Raw genomic sequence first — 21590 nt, 5'->3', positions numbered from 1 at the left:
AGCAGCTCAATTAAATAAAACTAAACTTCATGAAAAATTAACAAGGATGAGACCTAGAATTTTAAGTTTAAGAGAACTTAAGACATCAACAAAGCTGTGATGCTTTCAAACCTAAGAAAAAGACAGAGAGATGAATGGTCTTACTTGAGACCCAGGGGAGACACAGATCCCAACTTTTATACATTAATCCATGTATTTTCAAAAAATTACTGACATTTATTGATCAATTGGTATGTATCAGACATGATGCTATATTGTTACTGAGTGAGGTAAGTTTTGTATAACCCTTTGTACTGATGAGAACAATGAAGTATAACCTGTCCAAAGCCCAAGGTTAATATAGGTTTGAGCAAGGATGAATCTAGCTCTAAATAGTTTTCAACTAAGAATGAAAGGGATCCAGCATGTTGCAATAATTTAGCTCCTCATCCAATGAAAAGGCTGTATGGAAACTGCTGGTCTCTATCAGTTGTGATTGGCCTCCATTATACTTGTTCCCTTACTTCAGATGTACTAGAGGAGCATACTGTATTCCAACTAACAAGGGCCACTATGTAAAATATTTAACAATAGAAAGAGCTGGGACCAATCTATCAAAATAGGCAATGGCCCAAACAGAATAGAAATTGGCTATAGATCATGGGAATGGTAGTACTGACTTATGTCTGTCAAAGAATTGCCCTGAAACCAATTAAGCTCTGCAGCCAAGGACTAGAATAGAAAATATGTTTTTCCCTTAGCATCTGAATATCTGACCTTCTGTATTTATTGATTAAGGATAGATAATAGTACAAGGAAAATAATGCTAATATAGATCCCAGTGAGTAAACTGCTTTGAGACTATTTTAACTACCATGAGTAGAAACATACAGAAGGAAAAACAAAACAAAACAAAACACAACCCAGCTGAAGAGGATGCTTGTTTCTTAATTACAACCAGATTACAAAATCAAGAATGGTATTGATTTTAAGAAGTACCTCTGTGATAGCTGGTAGACTATCACGTCTGCATTGCAGAGCCATTAAAAGACTCTTCCATTGGGTTGCTACCATCCCCGCCAACAGTCAAGTGTGGATATAGATGCTGGGGTTTGCAATATAATAGAATGAAATAAAACTATGTCATTTAACATTACATACTTCTGAAACAGAAAGTTATTTCTTTATTTTTTTAAGTGTTTCAATTTCGCAATTTCTTCTGAACATTCATTCTGATACTCACCCATTTGATATATTTCCTGAATTAATTTTCAGCAAAAACCATGCCTACTGGTGCTCTCTGGCTGAGAGAGGCAATACACTATATTACAAAGAAGTCTATTCTCTTTCCATTCAACAGTGCTCTTCAGTGGCTCCCATGCACCAAGAGACAGAGAACCTGTTATCATTCTATGTTATCCTAGGGATCTCATGTTCCTTAACTGTTCCAGAGAAAAAGAATAGAGGAAATGGAAAATTCCCTGTCAAACTTGTCCTGATAACAGCTGCACACAGTTATGTGGAATTTTGGATGCTAACTACCTCTACATTGATGATTCCTACATATAATTCTGATCTTAATACTGACAAAGCTTGGTTTCATCATATAAAGTTGCAATATGTCACCGCATGCTTGTGAATTGTGTTTGCCTAAAACATACGTGGTGCTTGATTCATTTGCTCAGTCCCACCCAAATAATGTGTTAACTGCTGTACATGCCTTCAATTCTGACAGCCACCATATGTGTTAGTCTTCACTGTCTGTCTTTAGGGTAAAAGAAAATGATGATCCTAAAGTGTGAATTATTAACAAGGCAGGCTTGTGGACAAGTCAGGGGCTGAGGTAGGTTTCCACAATAAGTCAACTTGATTCAAGTCTGAGTTCTGAATAAACACCATTCTCCATTGCATCTTTCTTTATGGGAATACCATTTCTGGGAGAGGCTATTTATTCTTACAGTAATAATCAAGATAATACAATGTGAACCTTTAAATGATAGATGCTAAATTTTTGATATAGGATATGACACAGTGAATAATGACTGTGCTTTTTGATGTTGCTGATGGAAACAAACAAGAAAGCTACCTCTGCTTTTTACCTGTGAAGAATTCCTTTGGACTAGCAAACTGTCAGAATGTTTGACTTTGACTTTGTGTCTACCCATACTTAGCGCACTTTGCATGATGGTGACATTTTGTTGCAAGATCCCTTTTTATCTGCCTTTTGCAAGCTGGCTCAGATTGAAAGTTGTGTGTCAACTATAAAAAAGGATATTCTTCAAATCACTTTAATAGTTTCCTCAGTGTTTCCTGTGGGGGGAAACATATCTTGAGTCCATCTTGAGCTTTCAAATCAGATAAATGTGTGACTATCAGATAATCACAAATGCCAAATTTTCTGTAAAAAGCAGTAATGGGTAACCAAGAGATTTTAAAGAAAGTGTATGTTTTGTTTTCCATCGTGGCATTTGAACAAAGCTTATTCTGCGTAATTTACAATTCTACAGCTTTTTCTGAGGCTTAAAACAAAAATCATCCAGCCACAGATTGACAGGGTAGCTATTATCTGAGGTGCTGCTATGCATCAAGGGCTGATTCCACAGGGAGCCTGTTGTCACCACAGGGCTATACTCCAATCACTCTTTCCCAGAGAGCATGTATGGGGCACATGCCAGGGGCTGCACACCGTACCCAGCATGGGATGAGATATAACAGTTGACAGGATACATGTTCGTCTCCAGGGACCCAGAGTACAGACATGAAACAATTACAGTATGCAGGTGGCACAAATAAAAATAAACTTAGATTTACTTCAGAGAGGGGTCAGTTCATGGACAGGTGTGATTTAAGAAGTTTTCCAAGTGTTGGAGGGAGGGGCATTTGATTTGTATCTTGAAGGAGGCTCATCTCACCAGACAAGGAGCTTGAGATCTCTTGGAGACATGCTGAAAGATTTTCATTCGTTAGTTCATTTAAAATATATGTCTAATCTAGAGTACATAATGATTGAGGAAGAAATACTGGTCAGGAGTACCAGGGAATAATATGTGGAAAGACATATGCATCACACAGGAGTTTGATTTATCTCTCAAAGGAATGGTCATGGAATATTTTGAAATTGAGAAAGCATCACGTCAGGTATTCTTTATAGATTATCCTTTGTACGTAAGCAAGGTTGAAGTGGGAGCAGATTAGAGGAAGGATCTTAACCATGTTCAGAAACTGAGAGAAGAAAACACTTTTGAGGAAGCATGTAACTGCTGCAACTAGGATGGTTAGCTGATGATTTAAATATAGGTTCCTGAGAGCTCCAAGAAGTCAAAGAGGTGGGAAGAGGCGGGGCCATGTGTTGAATACCAGAAGCTGCCAGGAAAGATTTCTGATGATGCAAAGTTAAGTCTCCTGGAAAACTGTCTCACTCAGCACCCAAACTTATCAGGCCTCAGCAAATATTTGTTGAATGAAAACAAAACTAAACTAACAGAAGCTCATACTATCCAAACCAGTGAGTTCAGCAGACTCTGTGATTGATCACACTTTTCTATTTGATTAGGAAAAAAATGGCAATTTTTTTTTCCTGACCCTCTGCTTTCCTTTGGGTTTGGAAAGCATTATGGAGGTTTATTATGTCAAATGCTAAGAATCCCCCTAAGAGTAAATTGAAATCTTCATTTAGTTCAGGCTTCATACAAAGGAAATGGACAAGTGGGATCATCTCTTGGTGTGTGTGCTAAAATGACATCTGGTTTGGAGTTTAACACTAAAAATTGTCTGTCCTTAATTATCTGTATAACTAATGAAATAGAGCTTGTAGAATACCCTTTCAAGCACACTATCTCTATTTGTTTGAGAAAAAAGGCGTAAACCAAGAAACCAGTTTGCTAACACCCTAATAGATTCTGACATATGAGCATCTTCAGCAGGATTTACAAAATACTTAGAGCAACCTCTCAAGTATGAAGCAAATTCATTACTAAAAATAACCTGACCGAAGCCTTTTTCATCATTCTCTCGGCTCTGGAGATGTGTACATACTTGATTCCATCTGAAGCTTTCAAATCAAATCGATGTGTAGGCATCAAGTAATCAAAAAAATTATTTAAACTACTATTAAAATGTAGGAATGAATGACCAAGGGAGTTCAAAGACATGGACATTTTGTAAAAATTGTAAAAATATGCACTTTCTTTGTCACCAACAACAATCCATGTATGCCTCCAGTGAGTGAAGCTGTGGTATCTCTATCTTTGAAAATCTTCAGCACTAAAAATTTGTCCTGAAGGGTAGTCAGTTTTAAGTCTAGTCTAATTATTAAGAGGCAAGAAAACATTTCAGAAGAGTCCCTAGAGTCAGGTGCTATTATCACCATTATTTTGGACTGACTTCCATGCTGGGTCTCAATGGGAATTTAAGATGTTGTCCCCAAATTTTCAATTATGTGGTGAAAATTTGAAAATTTAATTCTGTTGAGTTCTGATTTTATCAAGGCACTCTCACTTTGTTTCATCTATTAAACATCAAGATCATCTAATATCTCTCTCTAATATATAAATTTGATGCATTATCAAATTTACCAACATTTATGTACATCTCTTTTGTCATTTCAGACACTCTGTGGAATTTAACGAGGGAATGTAAGGTTATTATATGGGTTCTGAGACACTGAAATGCAGTAGAAAGACATTTATTACCCAATCTGTGGGCTTCTTAGCAGCAGAGCCATATTTTTTCTCTGAATCCCAATAGAACCTCAGAAAGTACTTTGTCAAAAATAGATGAGGAGTAAATACATTGGAGCAACAATCTTTAGGAACATGGTGGGGTAGAAGATACATTTGATTTAGCTGGGACTGTATTTTTTTCTTCTTCTTCTTCTTCTGTGAAATCTTTGAATTCAGACCAGTGCTTGGAACTGAGTCGAAAGAGTTTCATAAAACTTTTTGAATGAAATTTATTCCTTGACTAAGGGTCTGGTCTCCATAAAGTTTGTAACTTTTGGCAAAAGTAGCCAAGAACACATAGATACTATTTTACATAAGATCTCCCAAAGGTACTATGAATCCCCTGTTACCACTGTCTTTCATAGTTAATTCTCCAACAGACATTCTGCAAATCATTAATACTGGTAACTGAAGTGTCATGATTTTATTTCCTGATTCAGTTTCTGTCAAATACATTGTAAGTGAAATGGCCAAGAGGAGTTAGAGAAAGGGGTTCTGGAAAATCAGGAGGTTAATCTCAAGTTGAACTTGAGCATATGAATAAATACATTATCATGAGTGCTCATTGAAAGTATGAGTGGGTGAGCTATAAACAATTCTGAAATAGAAAGTACCATGAGAATTCTTAAGGAAAATTGACATTTAAAGCCAAGAATTTATATTATGAAATAGGGAAAAACATTATTCTGATGAGATAACTACATTGATATTTATCTATATTCTAAACAACACAGGTTTCACAAACACAAAATAATATGCTCAATGTATGTGTGCATATTCAAAAGATATTCAGGAACACACAATTGAGTCAGGAAATAGAAAAGAACATGAAGATTTCATATAAACCCTTCCCACAAAAAGGGTCCAATGGCTTTAAAACACAGACGTCATCTCCCAGGTAAGAGAAAATGAAAAATCCCATTACCTCCTTCATTCTTACCATCGTCCTCCATCAGGAAACGGCCCTCATTTCGCTTTGACATGAACAAAACAAGGATTGGCAGTGTCCCAAGGAACTTACTCAGATAAACACAATGTGGTTTCTTTTTAAAATAAGCCTTTACTGAATATATCAACAAAGTACTGTATAGTGTAGAGTGAAGTTTGTAGTCAACAAAGTGTGTGATCACGGTGGGTCTCAGAGGATGTGTGATGCAGAATCTTCCAGCCCCTTGCTGTCCCCCGCCAGTGAGAACACACTACACATAAACCAGAAGCAAGTCAACATATAGCTCAAACAATAAAAAAATCAAGATTTACTTTCGGTGAATGCATACTGGTCCTAGGAAGGACACAAAGTGGCAACGCCTTCCCCTTGTAAGTTCTAAATCTTACATTCTACGCATGTCTTTACAAATGCCCCAGTATGGTGCGTGCGTGCGTGCGTGCGTGTGTGTGTGTGTGTGTGTGTGTATGCAAGTGTGTGTTTTACGCTAGCTTAAAAATACCTATTGTGATGGTCTTGCTTTGTGCTCTTCTGGTGTGTGTGCGGCTAGAAAAAGAAAACACAAAAACTAGAGCCAAAGAATCTGATTTTTTTTGTTATAATGACTGTATCCCACATGCACAAAACTTTCTCCCCACCATCAGTAATAAGCATTCTTCATTATCAGCAAGTGTCTTTCAACCCCACTGAAGAAATTGGAGAAGGAGGTAAGCTACTGATTCCTACGTGAATATTTTTATTTTAAAAAAAGAGTATCAGGCAAAGTTGGACAAGACTAACAATGAAAGGAGTTGGGGGGTATCTTGTGCATGGATCTCTTTCCTTGGGGGGGTGCTCTTCTCTGCTTCACTTTGCCATAAAGTTGGAGAAGTCACAAGGAACACCATCATTCTCCCGTTCTCCAGTGAAAGTCAATGTCTTCCCTTTATAGAGTAGAGAAAAATGCTATAAATAAAGTAGTAATGGAAATGGATCACTTCACTGTTGAAAGTTGCAATGGATTCTGCAGGTGAGGTTTGCTAATCAAGCCACCTGCTCCCTGGGGCTAGCAACCACACTGCCTTGTGTTTGGAGTGGAGGCTCTGCTCACAACACGAAAAGCTGTTCCTCCTCAGTGGGGAAGGAAGTTCTGACTCCTGTGGAATGACCAAGACCATTCACATCTGCAGCAGTAGGAAACGGAGCCATAATACTAGCTGTTTTATTCAACCCTTTTAACCAGACTGGTCATGTTATACTGTTTTTTGTTTTGTTTTTTTAAATCTCAGGGAATATATCTAATGTATTTTCAACAAACATCCAGATAACTAGAAACTGTATTATTTCTCACCAGGTAGAATGTTTTCTACTTCATATACAAGAAAAATATGCAGGGGAACATCCTTTTTGTTTCTACCTTTGATTGTCCCATGTGATGGGCTCTTAATGCATTCTACAGTTTTGAGGGAAGTGCAGGGCTTCTGCATGCTCAAACACATCTCTCCAAATAAGTAAGTTATTAATGACAACCCCGGGTATTAAGAATGCTCAATAATATCTGTGTGATGGCAGCTGTGCCTTTTCCTTTTGGAATTTCCTCTGCACAGTGACAGTTACCTCGCTCTGAAAGTGGTCACATATGACCTGAAGTCACCTCATTTGGTCAGGCAGCATCAATTTCATGATAAACCAATAAGTATTGTTCATGGTATTGTCCTGCACCTTCAACTCTGACTCTTAACTAATCTCAAAAAACATAATCATGACAGCCAGAGAGGTCCAAAATAGACAGCTGAGTCGATATATCAGCAAAATACATTCTCATGACAAAAATGCCGATCAAAGCATAATCCACCACTGATGGTTGTTCAGCAGTTTTCCTAAGACACACAAGACATTTACAAATTTCATGATGTGCTTTCTATCCTGGTGTAGGTAAGAGCCCCAGATATGCTATTACAAATGGGAGACTGATCTTAATTTTAGCAGTCTTTGCCATGTGGTGCACAAGATCAGAATTAAGCCTAAACTAGGTTCTATCTCCTCAGGAATGCCTTCTAGCAAAGGAACTATTTCAGATCATCCTAAACATTTCACTTGACTAGGTCTCCATTATAGGACTTAAGCCCCAGATAATTCTGTGAATCCTATAAGACATTATAGAAACCTCTCCAACCTTGGTCTTCTTGGCTTAAAGCAAAGATGTTTGTTTTCAGCAGCCAAATAGCCTGCTGGAGGTTAAACACACAACACAAATAAATGAGAATGGTTATTTTGTGGATAAAAGGAAAGAACCCTCAAAAATCAAAGTCAAAGTACCATCATTTGAACACATAATTTTATCTACACAGCCAAGGAGAAAAGGACAGTGGAAAGGAACTATCCAGTTAAATACATAAAGCCCCATGTCATTGTCCTGCATTTGGATTGCTTACTGCTATGCTGATCACCTTCACAGATTGTCTCATTTCTTCACGGCGTGGACCTCGCTTTAAAAAAGCAACAACCCAAACAAACCCAGCTCACAGACTAAAATGGAAACCAAAGTCACTTTAGAATTAACTCAAATGAATTCGTAGCTAATTTCAGCTTGACTGCACAGTTTTGATTCTTGTGTCTATAACATTATAACTTCAGTTATATGTTCTGTTTATTCTGAGGGACAAGGGAGATTAAAACATATGAGCAGGGGATATATTATTGAAGAAAATAAATCTCTTACTATAAAGTAAAACTTGCATAGCATTTTATACCTAAACTTTTACAAAGAAGACACATCACAGTTCTATTTTGTTAAAAGTAAGAGGGACAGAGAAAAACAAAGCAAAAGGACTGTGACATTAACTTCATAGGTCCCTAAAATAATGACCAGTGACTCAGGAAATATGTAACACAGAATGAAGTGCTTAAATTTGATTTTAAAAAGAATTTTCCAAGGGTGTATTTTTTAAATGTATGTATGTATGTGATCGATAGCCCTTCTACATCTAAGAGACAGAAAGGAGTAAATGATACATGTTTTCTGAAGACAGACATTGCTTCGAAAATATCTAGAATTAAGCCTGGATGCCCCTTTTCTCTGTGCCCTCTGCTCTATGCCTTGCCCTGCCGAGATTAGGGGAACAGGCCTTCACTCTCTGACTTGTTCATTTTCATCTGTTATCCTGTTAATATATGATTGATTATCCCTCCACCATTCCCAAAAAAAGAGGAACATCCACAATTGAAAAGGAATAAATGAAATTTAAAACATGGAAGGGGATCAAAGACAGTTCAAGGTGGAAACTTGGTATTGCTTTTTTTAAAAAATAATCATTTTGCCAGCTTTGATGTGTCCTTACAGAATTGTTAGCAGGGAAAATTAGTATACATCTTAAAGTGTGTGTGGACATTTTGTGCAACCAAGACTGGCGTCCATCATTTTCTTTTGAATTTTGAGCAGAGGGGGAAAAAAAACAAATGGAGCATAAACAGCTAATTATGAAAATATACGTGAGGTGATTGGAAGACAAGAATTTCCAAGGGGATAAAGGTATTAATTCAAGCTATTTCAACATGATGCTAAAAAAGTTAGTTGATAGAATATAGCAGAACCACTGGTCACTTGCTTATGTCTAAATGGTATCAATAATTTCTCGATAACAGGTTTAGTATATTCCAAACATGGATCCCTTGTTGGTGTAAATATCATGTTGATATAGCTGCAGTGAATCTACTCAAATAATTCTCATTATCAAAAATAATTCCATTCAATATAATTCTTCCCATTATTTTATTAGCCTCTTCTAAAAAAAGTATTCTAGAATATATCTCTGTTGAATGTGATTCAACCTGATGTATAATTTGAAGGGTAATGCTTTTAAAGGGACTTTTCTTGCTGGGACATCCTACCTGCCCCCAAAGATGACTGAAATCAGTCTCTGGTCTCTGTTTCACATAGGGTCGGGGAGCATGAAGCGTGATTCTTCAAGTTCCCAGTTAGAAAGCCAACCCCTGGGTGTTAAGGTCTTTTCAGATCTCATCTCATGTTCTTGATTCTGCCAGCCTGGGTTAACTTATCTCACAGGAACTGATTTCCTCGAGATGCTTCCTACATTTCCTGTCGTGGGTCAGATCAGGGTGACTGCTTCCTTTCCTAATATATTCTAGAAGTTTTCACTTTTCTTCCAGACCAGGAAGAATAGAAATAGCATGAAGAGATCTGGGGGCATTTATTTTTTTTTTTACACATATTACTTATCCCACCCTGATGAGTCTATCTTAACCTGCCCTTTCATCTGACCGCCAACTCGAGGAAAGGAATTTATTCTGAAGCTTCAACAGCAAAGTTGTGAATACATATCAAGAGGAAGAATCACTTGTTCTTTCACCTTGGCATTGGGTTCTCATCGTACAACCCTGTACAGTACTTCAGCAACTATTTTTTTTTTTTAAGATTTAAAAAGCAAAGAGTTACAAAACTGTTTGTAATTAACTTGGAATAGAAAAGATAGCACTTTTTTTTTAAATCCCATTATATAGTACACCGTATAAATTACAGAGTATTCAAATGCACAAATGCATCTGTGTAACATTTATCAAATGTAATTCGCGTGTCTTTATGTGCACACACGTGTGTGTTCTCGAGAGTCTTACTGTCCGCCTTTGGAACGCTGGCCCTCTGGCTGTCACGTATGGCAGTGCTCCAGGTCTGGCACACTGCTGTTGCAGTATCGCATGTTGTTGGGGATATGGCAGTCTGTGTAATTAATGCCCCCATTTGGGGTGTAAATGGGCTGCAGTCTGAAATCTCCTTTAAGGAGCTGATCGTTATTTAAGGAGACGATCTGAAAGCTGGTTTCTGTCATCTCCAGGATGGAGTTGTCCTTCTTGGTGCCTGCCTCACAATAGTCATCTTTCCGCCGGCCTCGGTTGTATTTCCACTTCTGGGAAGTGTAGCGCCCCTTCTTGTGCATGTGCCAGCAAAAGACGCTGAGCAGGACCACAAGCACAAAGATCACGGCGCCCCCGATCAGGCCTGCCAGCAGAAAAGGGGAGCCCATGCTGTGGGAAGTCGTCTGCTCGTGGCTGGAAGCAGTGTTGCTGCCATTGTTCAGGTAGGAGGCATGGGTGGTGGCCTCCGAACAAATGGTGTCTTCCACGGCTCGGTAGTTAAAAGCATCCAGCGGCACTAAACAAATCCGATACGTGGATCTGGGCTCTAGGTTCACCAGGCTCAAATGCTGCTTCTCACCACTGACGATGCGTTCCTGAACGATGCCCCCTACCAAACTGTGGCCCATTTTCACCCACGTGAGTTTGTACGCCATCACCGTAAAGACAGAGAGCCAGCTGACTTGAATGGAAGTGTCATTCACGAAATGGATAGACAGCTGAACCCGGTCAGAAAGGGGTGGCGTCACTCGATCTCTGCCATCCCAGTCAGGATGCGTGGGGACTTTTGACGCCGTTGGAGTCACCGGCGTAGAGCTTCTGCTCAGGGTGGGGACAGAGAGCGTGGGAGGCTGAGTGGGGGGAGAAGCTGGACTTGGGGCCAGGGTGACGCGAGGCAGGCCGGGGGTGGTGGTGGGACAGGACAAGAGATTCAGATTCAACTCCCGGACCGCCATCCCCCGGACCTGCTCAGGACCTTGGCACATGAAGCCTCGCACGTTGAGAGATGCCGGGATGTGTTTGAGCCATTCCGTGACCCATTTGATGCTGCAGTCACAGAACCAAGGGTTATTCCGAGCCGTGAGCTGCTTCAGGTTGGAGAGGTTGTCAAAGACCCCTTGAGTCAACACGCGCAGCTGGTTGTTGGATATGTCCAGCCGTTCCAGCTTCCGGAGGTTGGAGAAGGCCGTCAAGGGGATGTGGTTGATCTGGTTGTCCTGCAGGTAGAGCCTGATCAGATGCGTCCCCGGGAGGTCGGGAGGCGGGTGGGAGAGCGAATTCCGCACGATGGAAAACTCCTTGAGCTTGGTGAGATGGCTGAAGGTGCCCTCGGCGATGCCCTTGTTGGTCAGGAGGTTTCCGTCCACGATCAGCCGCTCCAGGCTCGTGAGGTTCTGAAAGGCCATGTCCGATATGACAGCAATGCGGTTCTCATCCACTCTCAGCTCCTGTAAGTCCACCGGAAGCCCAACAGGCACGCTGCTCAGGTGATTCTTGGACAGAAATAACAGTTTGAGGCTAATGGCCTCCCGGAAGGCCCCGTCTTCCACCCCCACGGTGGAGATGGAGTTGTCATCCAGGTGGAGCTCCTCCAGCTTCAAGAGCTGGGCCAGGGCCGCCCGTGAAATGGTCTGAATGTTGTTTTCCTGCAGGTGGAGGACTCGGACGTTCTTGGGGAGGTTCATAGGGAATTCATCCAGCTGGTTGCCGTACAGGTAGACGGTGTGCACCGACTGGACACTGTGCAGCTCGGCAGGAAACCCAGCATTATTAATTTGGTTGTTGTGGAGGTAGAGTACAGTGACGCCCTCCGGGATTCCAAGAGGCACTGAGGTCAAGCTTCGCTCGTTACAGTAGACAAAGTTCCTGTCGCAGCGGCACACGCTGGGGCACGCCAGCAGTTGCGACACTTGTGAGGAGAGCCCCAGGGAAAGGAGAAGCCAAGCTTTCAGGAAGAAAGCCCCCTGGCTGGGCCCCCGGGTGGTCTGTCGGCCCATTTTCTGAAGTACACCAATGAAATGCAAGGTGGTGGGGAAAAGGCAAAGCAAGAAAAAACAAAACCAAAAAACCCCAGAGAGAACCACCAAGATGACCGAACGGGGTTCCGTCAAAGTCCAGAACTCCACCTAGAGGCAAAGTCTCCAAGGCCCACGGTCACCGAATCTTCCTGTGGTCTCTGGTCTTTATCAGCCTGTGTGGCCCTCTTTGCTAGTGTCCTCCATGTGCAAAAAAAAATTTCAACAGAGAAGAGTTTTCCACCCAGGCAACAAGTGAAGCCAAGTTAGCTGCGGTCAACGGGGGCACAACTGGACAGGCCGAATCTCTTCTTCGGTGCTCGGTCAGGTCAGTGCGGATCAGCCTATGAACTTTGTGGTTAAGCTTAAGCTGCAATCTGTGGTAGGAAAGTAGAGAGAAAGAAGTCAGTTAAGGGTGGCGAATGGATCAAATGCTGATCTGACCGTAAGCCTTTCAAGAATGCTGGGACAGGGACTAAATGCCCAGAGGTAGGGAGTTAGCATTAGGTTATATGTGAAATAACAATCATTCAGTGGAAAGGGTATTCAAGAAATGAAAATGATTCCATGATCTTTATCATCAAAAGAAAATCTTATTGTGATCTCTCACTATCAGTGATTATATTGTGACTTTCACATGCCAGTCAGTACCTTCTCTTTCAGATGGATTTGCATCTCCAAACAGAGAGGCACACAGGGCACAGGGCTGAAGCCACTGAATCAATGCTGACCTGCAAAAGCAGCCGGTCACAGATTTCAAGATGACATGAGTGCCTGAGCAATGAGTCCAATGTAAGGCGGAAAAAAGGTGACATTCTTTCCAGTTATCAACAAATGCAAAATGGGGACTGGGAAAGTTATAGAGAAAGATGCACCCTTTTGATCTGACACCGTGATGAAGCAGTTGAAAGGTCATGCACAGAAGTGCAGGTGAAGGCAGAGAGAAGACTTCTCTTTTCTTCCCCACTCCCTGCCTCCTCATCTTTGTCTGCCGCCCAAGTAGCTCCAACTGGAGTCATCAATGAGAATGACCAAACTTTGGTCCATGACACATCACCACTGATGCCCTCTTTTGAGACCTCCAGAAATAGGTGAGAAACATCCCTGTGATTCCTTTGAGAGGTGACAACACAAGCTCATGACTGGGAATAAATTATTTTTCAACAACTCAACCTTCCTCCCATCGGCATGTGCTTTTCTACTTCAAAAAAAAAAAAAAGAAAAGAAAAGGACTTTCAGCAAATTTCAAAATGAGAGAAGACACCATTGGGGAAGTCAAGGCAATCTGCAGATAGTAATCAAACCTTTTTGCTCCAAAACTACTTCATCTATTTTTAGATTAGAGAAGTAAAGAAGTTAATTGAAAGGTGCCACATTTGATTTCCCTACAAAATAAGCTAACATGACAGGACACGGCAAGCTGGGCAACTCTTAATTCTCACCAATACATAGTGATGGAAACAACATATCTAAAAGCACAGAGGAGCTATTTGAGATTGTTCCCTAAGCTATCTTGAGAAACGTAATTTAAAAAGAAAAAAAGATTGTAATTGCTATTTAAGTGTCCAGAATATTGTAAATTTGTTCTTCAAATTAAAAGATTGTGAGCCATCTGAAAAATCCCTTAGATGACCAGAAATGGTAATATTCATTTTTTTTTTATTGTTCGGAAACCTTAAAAAAAGAGAAGGGAGTGTAGGGAGTCTCTTTCTAGGCAAAACAGATGGATGCAATACTTTATTAAAAATCGAACATTACTTAATTTGTTGAAATTTACAAATTTATGTTTTGTCATTGAACGGGAGCCATCCCCTCTAGCAAAAATCTCCCTATACGCTGAAAGAATAATTTATAATGATATGTAGGGTAGTGCAGGAAAAGTGAGATAATTGCACCAGCTCGATGCCATCCCTAGCTCAGGTTTCAAATTTTCAACATTCCCTAACTGCCTGCGACTCAAGTGTGATCTTTGGTCCAATAGCATGAACCTGACCTGGGAAGTTGTTGGAAGCACAAAATTTGCATATTAACAAGAGCCTATGGGGTGCACTTTAAAATTTGAGAGAAGCACAGCCCTAAACACAGTTCCGTCCAAGTTAATCATTCAAATGTTTTCATTTATTAAATGTAAAATCAATGCAAGAGCATGTGAAATGACTCATTTGAGAAGAGTAAAAGCATAAGCCATAGGAATCACTTTTGTCCCCAGGAAATGGTCTCAAATCACATCTTAGGTAAGTGACATCTTATAGGTAGAGTAACACAATGGCTAACTACATCACTTGGCCTCAACAGACCCTTGAAAATGTATGTCTGAATGACAAGCACGAATGTCCAGTAGGAGCTTAAAGAGTTATTTGTAATGAAAAGGGCCCACTTTGGAGTTCCTGTCATGGCTCAGTGGAAAGGAATCTGACTAGGATCCATGAGGACGAAGGTTTGATCTCAGGCCTTGCTCAGTTTCTTTGTGCTCCTTGGGAACCCCACACAATAACAGTGCCATTAGCATGTACTCTTCAAAGCATGTAGGAAAGTGAGACTGAAAGAATAGAATCTAGCACATTTCTGAGTTTTCCACAGGAATCTTCAAAGTGTGATAGCAGCACATAAAGAAAAGAATTTCCCAAGGGTGATAAACAGCTGCCCCAGAGTCTTTGAGTTCCTTTGTAAAAAGGATAGATGCTTCTTAACTGCATTTACAAGCCGAGGTTTTTTTGTTTGTTTGTTTTATTTTTTCCCTTTCTTTTTCTTTTCCTTTTTATTTCACTATTTGGAAGTTCCCTGGCTAGGGGTCAAATTGGAGTGCAGCTGCAGGCCTATGCCACAGCCACAGCAACACCTAATCTGAGCCACATCTGTGACCTCCTCTGCAGCCACATCAAGGCCAGATCTTTAACCTACTGAGTGAGGCCAGGGATTGAACCTGCATCCTCACAGACAGTATGTTGGGTTCTTCACCTATGGAGCCACAATGGGAACTCCACAAGCTGAGTTTTAAGGCCCCAGAAACAACTAGCCAATGCTTAAGGATGGCAGCACATATTTAGAGAGTTTTTCAGGGAACAGCCTCAAGGCAATAACGACGGGGTGCTAACAAAGTACCCAAGGATGGACCTGGAGACTCACTGTGCATCAAATTACAAAGCTTCCACTTGCCTCCGCTGTGTCCTCTATAAGGAGAGCAGCAGCCCTATCAGCCAAGTCTTTGCCTGAGGCCTTGCTCTCCGGCAGGTGTATTTTACTTATGAGTGGCTCTTGTATAATTACATAAGAAGAGGATGTGATCCCGAAGAAAGCGCCTAATAGGATTACATGGGGCGAACTGTCACTGTTTATCCTCCTCAATAGGAGAAAAACCCCAGCTAGAGCACGTTGTGTTGATCAGCTATGACAAGTTCGATTTCGAATGAAAACAAACTCTCAGGGTTTCTTTGTGCTTCTTGGGAACCCCGCAAAATAACAGCACAGCGTAGACTTGTTCTAATCCTTGGATAGACAACAGCCTACCTATTACATCAGCCAATAGACTGTATCTTTGTTCAAATTAGAGCAAGTGTAAAACTGCAACCATCTAGGCAATAATGATTTTTCAAATTTTAAGTCGGCTAAAATCTCCTCCATGTTTGCAGCTGTAATTCCTACTAAATACAAAAGGGAGAAATCCTTTTAGGCCCTAAAATAGAGGCTGTACTTACACAGAGAGTAGTATAGTATAATAGCCAAAAGCTGAACCCCTGAGTTTTCATCCCAACTCCGGCACTTCAGAGCTGTGGGGCTATGGAAAAATTACTTAACCTCTTAAGTCTTAGCCTCCTTAGGTGACAAATGAGGAGACAATAGCTCCTAACTCAACAGCCCTGTTGAGAGGATTAAATAGGCTAACATTTGTGAAAAGCTTATATAGTGCCTGACACATGCCAAAAATGTACTAAATATAAGCCGCTATTCTCTGTGTACTTATTGTTAATGATCTCCAAAAAGGTGAACTCCAAAATGTAGAGTAAAATAAAGTCACCTTTGACCTGCTGAGCTCTCTGTTCTTACGCTTAGTCCAGGATTTCTCCCCATCAGCACTATCCAAATTTTGAGCCACATCATTCTTTTGCTGTGGAGCTGCCGTGAGCATCCAAAGACGTCTTCAGACACTGCCATGTGCATGTCCCCTGAGGAGGCAGAATGTCCCCAGTTGAGAACCACTGACCTATGTCATCTCATGAGTTCCTTTGAAGGTCAGTATTTTTATCCTGATTTTACAGAGGAAATTGAAGACATCTTTTTAATCAACAGAGCCTAAAAATGCTTTGTGCCACAGACATAAAAAAAAGCATGAAAATGCGGTATGTTTTCAGTCATTTATTCAGCCAACATCTATTGGGTACTAGAATGAAGATACCATCATGCACAACTGAGGTGGCTTTTGCCTTTGTGAGTCTTAGAAGTACAATGAGGGGAAGAAATGAATAAGCGGGGAATTGCGGTACTGTGTAAAGAATTCCAAACTCGGGGTGTCAGGGATTTAGGGACCCCTGTAAAAGTGCTAAACTAGTCCATAGTGTTTCAGGAAAAACACAGCAGGGGAAGGATTAGCTCTGTGAGGATTTGAAGGATGGGAAGGTGCAAGCCTGGGAAGAGATTCTAGAAGTTCTACTCATGGACAGTTGTCATGTGGATCAGGAGGTGAGCGCCAGCCTGGCTCAGAAAAGGGACAAAACATTGACTGCAAAGCACTTTCCCCCAACTCTGTGTTTCCCACTCAGGTAACCCGGTCTCTGGAAGATAACAAACAACCCATCAAAATCATTAGCTATTTCATTTATGTCTTTAAAAGTTGGGAATAAGAAGGTTTTGCTGTAATTTCAAGATGAATTTCAAATATGGAAAACAACAGTTGTGTTTTTCTTCTTCTTTCTTTCCTATTTGTTTGAATACTGCACCGAATATGCCTCCCCTTTAGGAAATGAGAGATCATGAAGAATGGCTTAAGGGAAGGTGCTAGGTAAAAGCAGAAATTTTCATTTAAAGGAGAAAACAGAGTTTCAAAAGCCTGAGTGCAAATCAACATGCAGCGAATGCTCTTTGGAGACAGCAAGAGCCTGGCCCTGCCTGTCTGTTAAAGATGACAGTAAGAGGAGCAGTTATGCCAGGCTACTTTAATTTAACTCTTTTCACAGGAACTGAGACTCAAAGGACATAAATCATGGAAAAGCTTTCTGCAAAGTGTTTCTCTCCTAGAGCTACCTAAAAAGTTTTTTGTTTTTGTTTTTTTTTAAATTAATTCCAGTAGCCTGTATTTCAGGAGAGCTTAATAAACTCAGACTTTCAAAATCATAATATAGGGAGTTCCCACTGTGGCTCAGCGGTAACAAATCCGAATAGGATCCATGAGGACACGGGTTTGATCCCCGACCTAGCTCAGTTGAGTTAAGGATCTGGCATTGCTGCAGTGTAGGTTGCAGACTCAGCTAGAATCTGGCGTTGCTGTGGCATAGGTGTACGCTATAGCTCCAATTCAACCCCTAGCCTGGGAACTTCCATATGTCATGGGTGCAGCCCTAAAAAAATTAAAAAAAAATTTCATAGTACAGAAAATAGAAATTGTCAATAAGCATTGCTAATTGCATAATATGACATTAGGACAAACTTAATCGAATCTTAATGGTTTTGGCTTTGGCTGGATTATGCCAGGACAGCATATCATGAGAAGTGATAGAAGTGAGAAAGCTAACCTGAAGAGGGAGTCCACTAGAAAAGTTTCCCTAAATACAGCAGATTTAGAGCTTCTGGAGACACAGAGGTGCAGAATTCATAGGCCCAACTACCCTACAAATGTCTTTGTTACAATCTGGAAACAGTAAAGCAATTTATAGATCTTGTGCACATTTCCACATCCCTCAAGATAGGTTATAAATACTGTTCCTACAACAATCAGGAGAGGTCTATAGTTAGCTGGCCAAGACATGGGGATTAGCAGAGGAATTTGGGGGAAAAGATAGCAATAGCTACCCCCTAACTTGAAACCATTTTACCATCCCCTTCCCTGAAGCTCTACCAAGGCCCTTGAAGTTTCTCATAAGACAAATATTTTTCTTTGCTAAATCAGAGAGAGAGAAAGAAGAGAAGCGGGAGAGAAGGAGGGAAGGAAAGAAAGGAACACATTATTTAAACAGGTGAATCTTCTGGCTCTAGTCAGTCTAGAATTGAAAACATTAAAATTGGACCAAAAAAGAAAAAGAAGAAAAAGAAGAGGAAGAAGAAGAAAAAGCTATTCTCCTGACAAGCACAAAATTCTCTAACACATTTGAAGCGTCATCTTCACGAGGTTTCCAGTGAAGTTGTTTTAAATAATAGGGGTAAGTTTAGAAGAAGCAACTGAAGTTATAAAGTCAATGGCATAAACATTAAGGACACCTTATTATTGCCTTATGCTGCTCTCAATCCATGAGGGAGCTCCCACTGACCATTCCCTGGGTTCATATAAATCTGCATAATCTAGGACTGCAAGCCTGAGTCTTCAGGGTATTTAGTAAGCCCAGTGGTGAACAGAGAGTAATAGAGAAGAATTTTATTGAGATAGCACCAATAAAAATATATGTATATGTATGTATGTATGTATTCCATAAAGGATCAAACCCCCTACAGGCCATGTCTATACACTTTTTAAACAATTTCAAAGGGAGGTAGTTCAATCATTCATACATTCATTCATTTGCTCAACCACACTGTGACCACATCTTGGCTCAGGCATTAAAAAATAGCTGATTTCTTAGACTCTGACCTTTGGGAGACATTTTCCCATCATCTTATCCAGTAATTCCCCATCCCCAAGGGTCATCAAAAACCCCTAGGGAAGATGATGAAAAATTAAGGTTTCTGGGTCCCATCCCTGTAGATTCTGGTTAGAGAGGTCTTTAAAGAATGTCAAGCAGGTACATTTTGTCAATTTTCCCAGGGTGTGTCTGATGATCAATCACTTCAGGGTTTGACTATCCAGACACTCACTCTCAGGAGATCCTTGCAGGACATGGATACAGCTGGTCCTTCTCTCTTCTGATCAAACCAGGAAAGGAAAGGTAGAGATCAGGGGCCATGGAAAGAGCCAAGGGTTCAGAGTCAGAATTTGGTCTGGGCTTAGCTCACACCCATTAACAGCTTGACAAAGGGAGCTTGGCTTAACCTCTCGGAACTTCACTTTTTTCATCTCAAGAGGGGATAATAAGCCATGCTTGCAAAATTGCTGAGAAGACTAGATGTAGTGCTTGACTAGATGTAGTGTAATATAAGGTAACTAAAAGCGCCAAGTAGGCATGTGATAAGTTGTGATTTTAAGACAAAGTAGAGAGGGTGTAAAGAGCAAGAGCCAGAGTCTGGGGACAGTTGGCCTGGACAGCTTCCCCACTCACTAGCTGTGTTGACTTGGGCACATTACTCATCTCCCTATGCCCCAGTTAACTCAGGTGCAAAATGGGGAAAATGAGAGCATTGATTTCGTATGGTTGTTGCAGGACTACACATCACACAAAAATCACTTAAAATGTTACCTAACACATGGAAAACATACACTCATCATGTGTTGGTCATTCCTATTATTAGCATTAAAATAATACTTTTAAAAAGTCCCCCATTCCAGGGAGCTTTTGTGATTAACTTAGTACGGAGGTGGTTCTTTCGAACTCATCAAATTTTATTTTCCTTCCACTTTCGTTCCCTATGTTTTTCCACTGGAAATGCACACATACAACTTTCCATCCATCAACCCTGGCAAATATGTGGAGATATTCACTGAGTCTCTGAGACCTTCTCCTTTCCTGTGTAAATGTCTCTTTTCTTTTGTTTGCTCCAGAATCTTAGCAATGCCGATGCCTTCGTTGGTAATGCTTTTCTTGATATGCGTTGCCCAGAATCAAAAATAAGACTCACAGTGATCTGACCAGCACGAAGTACAGCTGGGCAAATAGGTGAGAAATAGTGGGAAATGCCCATTCCCAACCAGGCATGGAGCTGGTTCCTAGAAAGATAACTAGGACATGGCCCTTGGTATTGAGTCAAGGTTCATGCCAGATCAAAAAACTATTTGCATAAGGCTCTTTGTAATTCCAAAGCATGTTAATATGTTTCATTTCATCTAATCCCACAACAACCCACAGGCAAGATTTATATCAACCTCAAATGAAGACCATAGAGATAAAGTAATTTGCCCAAAGCCACTGACACGGTATGGACAGACACTGGTATTACGCATTTTCAGCATGAAAATGAAAGCTTCATGTATAATTTTATGAATGGTATTAGTTATAACGGCATTAAGGCCAATACCCACTTCCCTGCAGAAACTAAAGCTCCACCTCACTGTTCAAATTTACAAAATTAGCCTGGCGTTTAAAGTAGGTAATGAGGAGTTCCCATTGTGGCTCAGCAGGTTAAGGACCTGATGTTGTCTCTTTGAGGATTCACTCCCTGGCCTCTCTCAGTGGATTAAGGATCTGGTGCTGCTGCAAGATGCAGTATAGGACGCAGATGCATCTTGGATCTAGCACTGCTATGGCTGTGGCATAGGCTGTAGCTGCAGCTCCCTGTTCAACCCCTAGCCTTGGAACTTCCATACACTGTAGGTGTGGCTGTAAAAAGAAAAACAAAAAGGTGGGTTAACACTTCCAAGCTGGACTGGTGCATAAGTAAAGAGTAATTACATCACAGAACCCGTTATCTGCTCTCCTCACATACTCCAGGGCTCAGCAGCAATAGGCCATGGAGGGCTGCCCAGCAGATGGGCAGCCGCAAGCTGCCAAGGAATGGAGGCGTCTAAAGGACTTGATAGCTACTGATAAGTTGGTAGCAAGACAGACAACAAAGTCTCCTGGCCTCTTTCACGTAAAGAGCCCCAAGTTTGCTGCCACCACGTTCTCCACCTTGGGGAGGTCTTTATGTGGGGCCACTGGAAGAAAAGCTGTTGGAGGGATAAAACTAAATGCCAGCTGTCCAGGATTTGGCACCCTTGTGTATACTAATTAAATGAGATGCTGAAGGTGTCATGAGTTCCTTAAACTCTGAGTAGAAAAAAAAATGTGTAGAAAGTGGGATCAGTAAGCCCCCAAACTGTAATTTGGGGGAAAACTGGCTACATCTGCTTTTTCTCTGCAAGAGACTGTGGCCAGGCAACCCCATAAGAGCACCTGACACCTGAAAGTCTGAAAGGTTCCTCCTTCCCTTTTCCACCCTATAACTCAAACAGGCAGTGCTCATTCTGAATATTTATGTCCCTTTCCATTCTGTCCCCCAACCAGCCATGTGCCCAAGTGC

The 21590-nt window shown here is 40.9% G+C and overlaps 1 protein-coding gene across 5 annotated transcripts in view; it reads right to left on the bottom strand.

Annotated features, from left to right (window-relative positions):
* Window positions 6364-21590, bottom strand: part of FLRT2 (fibronectin leucine rich transmembrane protein 2) — a 100653-nt gene continuing 85426 nt past the window's right edge. For all 5 annotated transcript variants that reach the window (XM_021099587.1, XM_021099586.1, XM_021099588.1 and 2 more), the window contains exon 2: window positions 6364-12670. In XM_021099587.1, the coding sequence (XP_020955246.1) occupies window positions 10293-12275 (1983 nt within the window). In that variant the 5' untranslated portion in view covers window positions 12276-12670 and the 3' untranslated portion in view covers window positions 6364-10292. The remainder of the gene's footprint in view (window positions 12671-21590) is intronic.

The sequence above is a fragment of the Sus scrofa genome, chromosome 7, assembly GCF_000003025.6.
Source record: "Sus scrofa isolate TJ Tabasco breed Duroc chromosome 7, Sscrofa11.1, whole genome shotgun sequence".
NCBI classification, from domain to species: Eukaryota; Metazoa; Chordata; class Mammalia; order Artiodactyla; family Suidae; genus Sus; species Sus scrofa.
The sequence above is the reverse complement of the archived record's forward strand: the minus strand, read 5'-3'. Positions and strand labels throughout refer to the sequence as shown.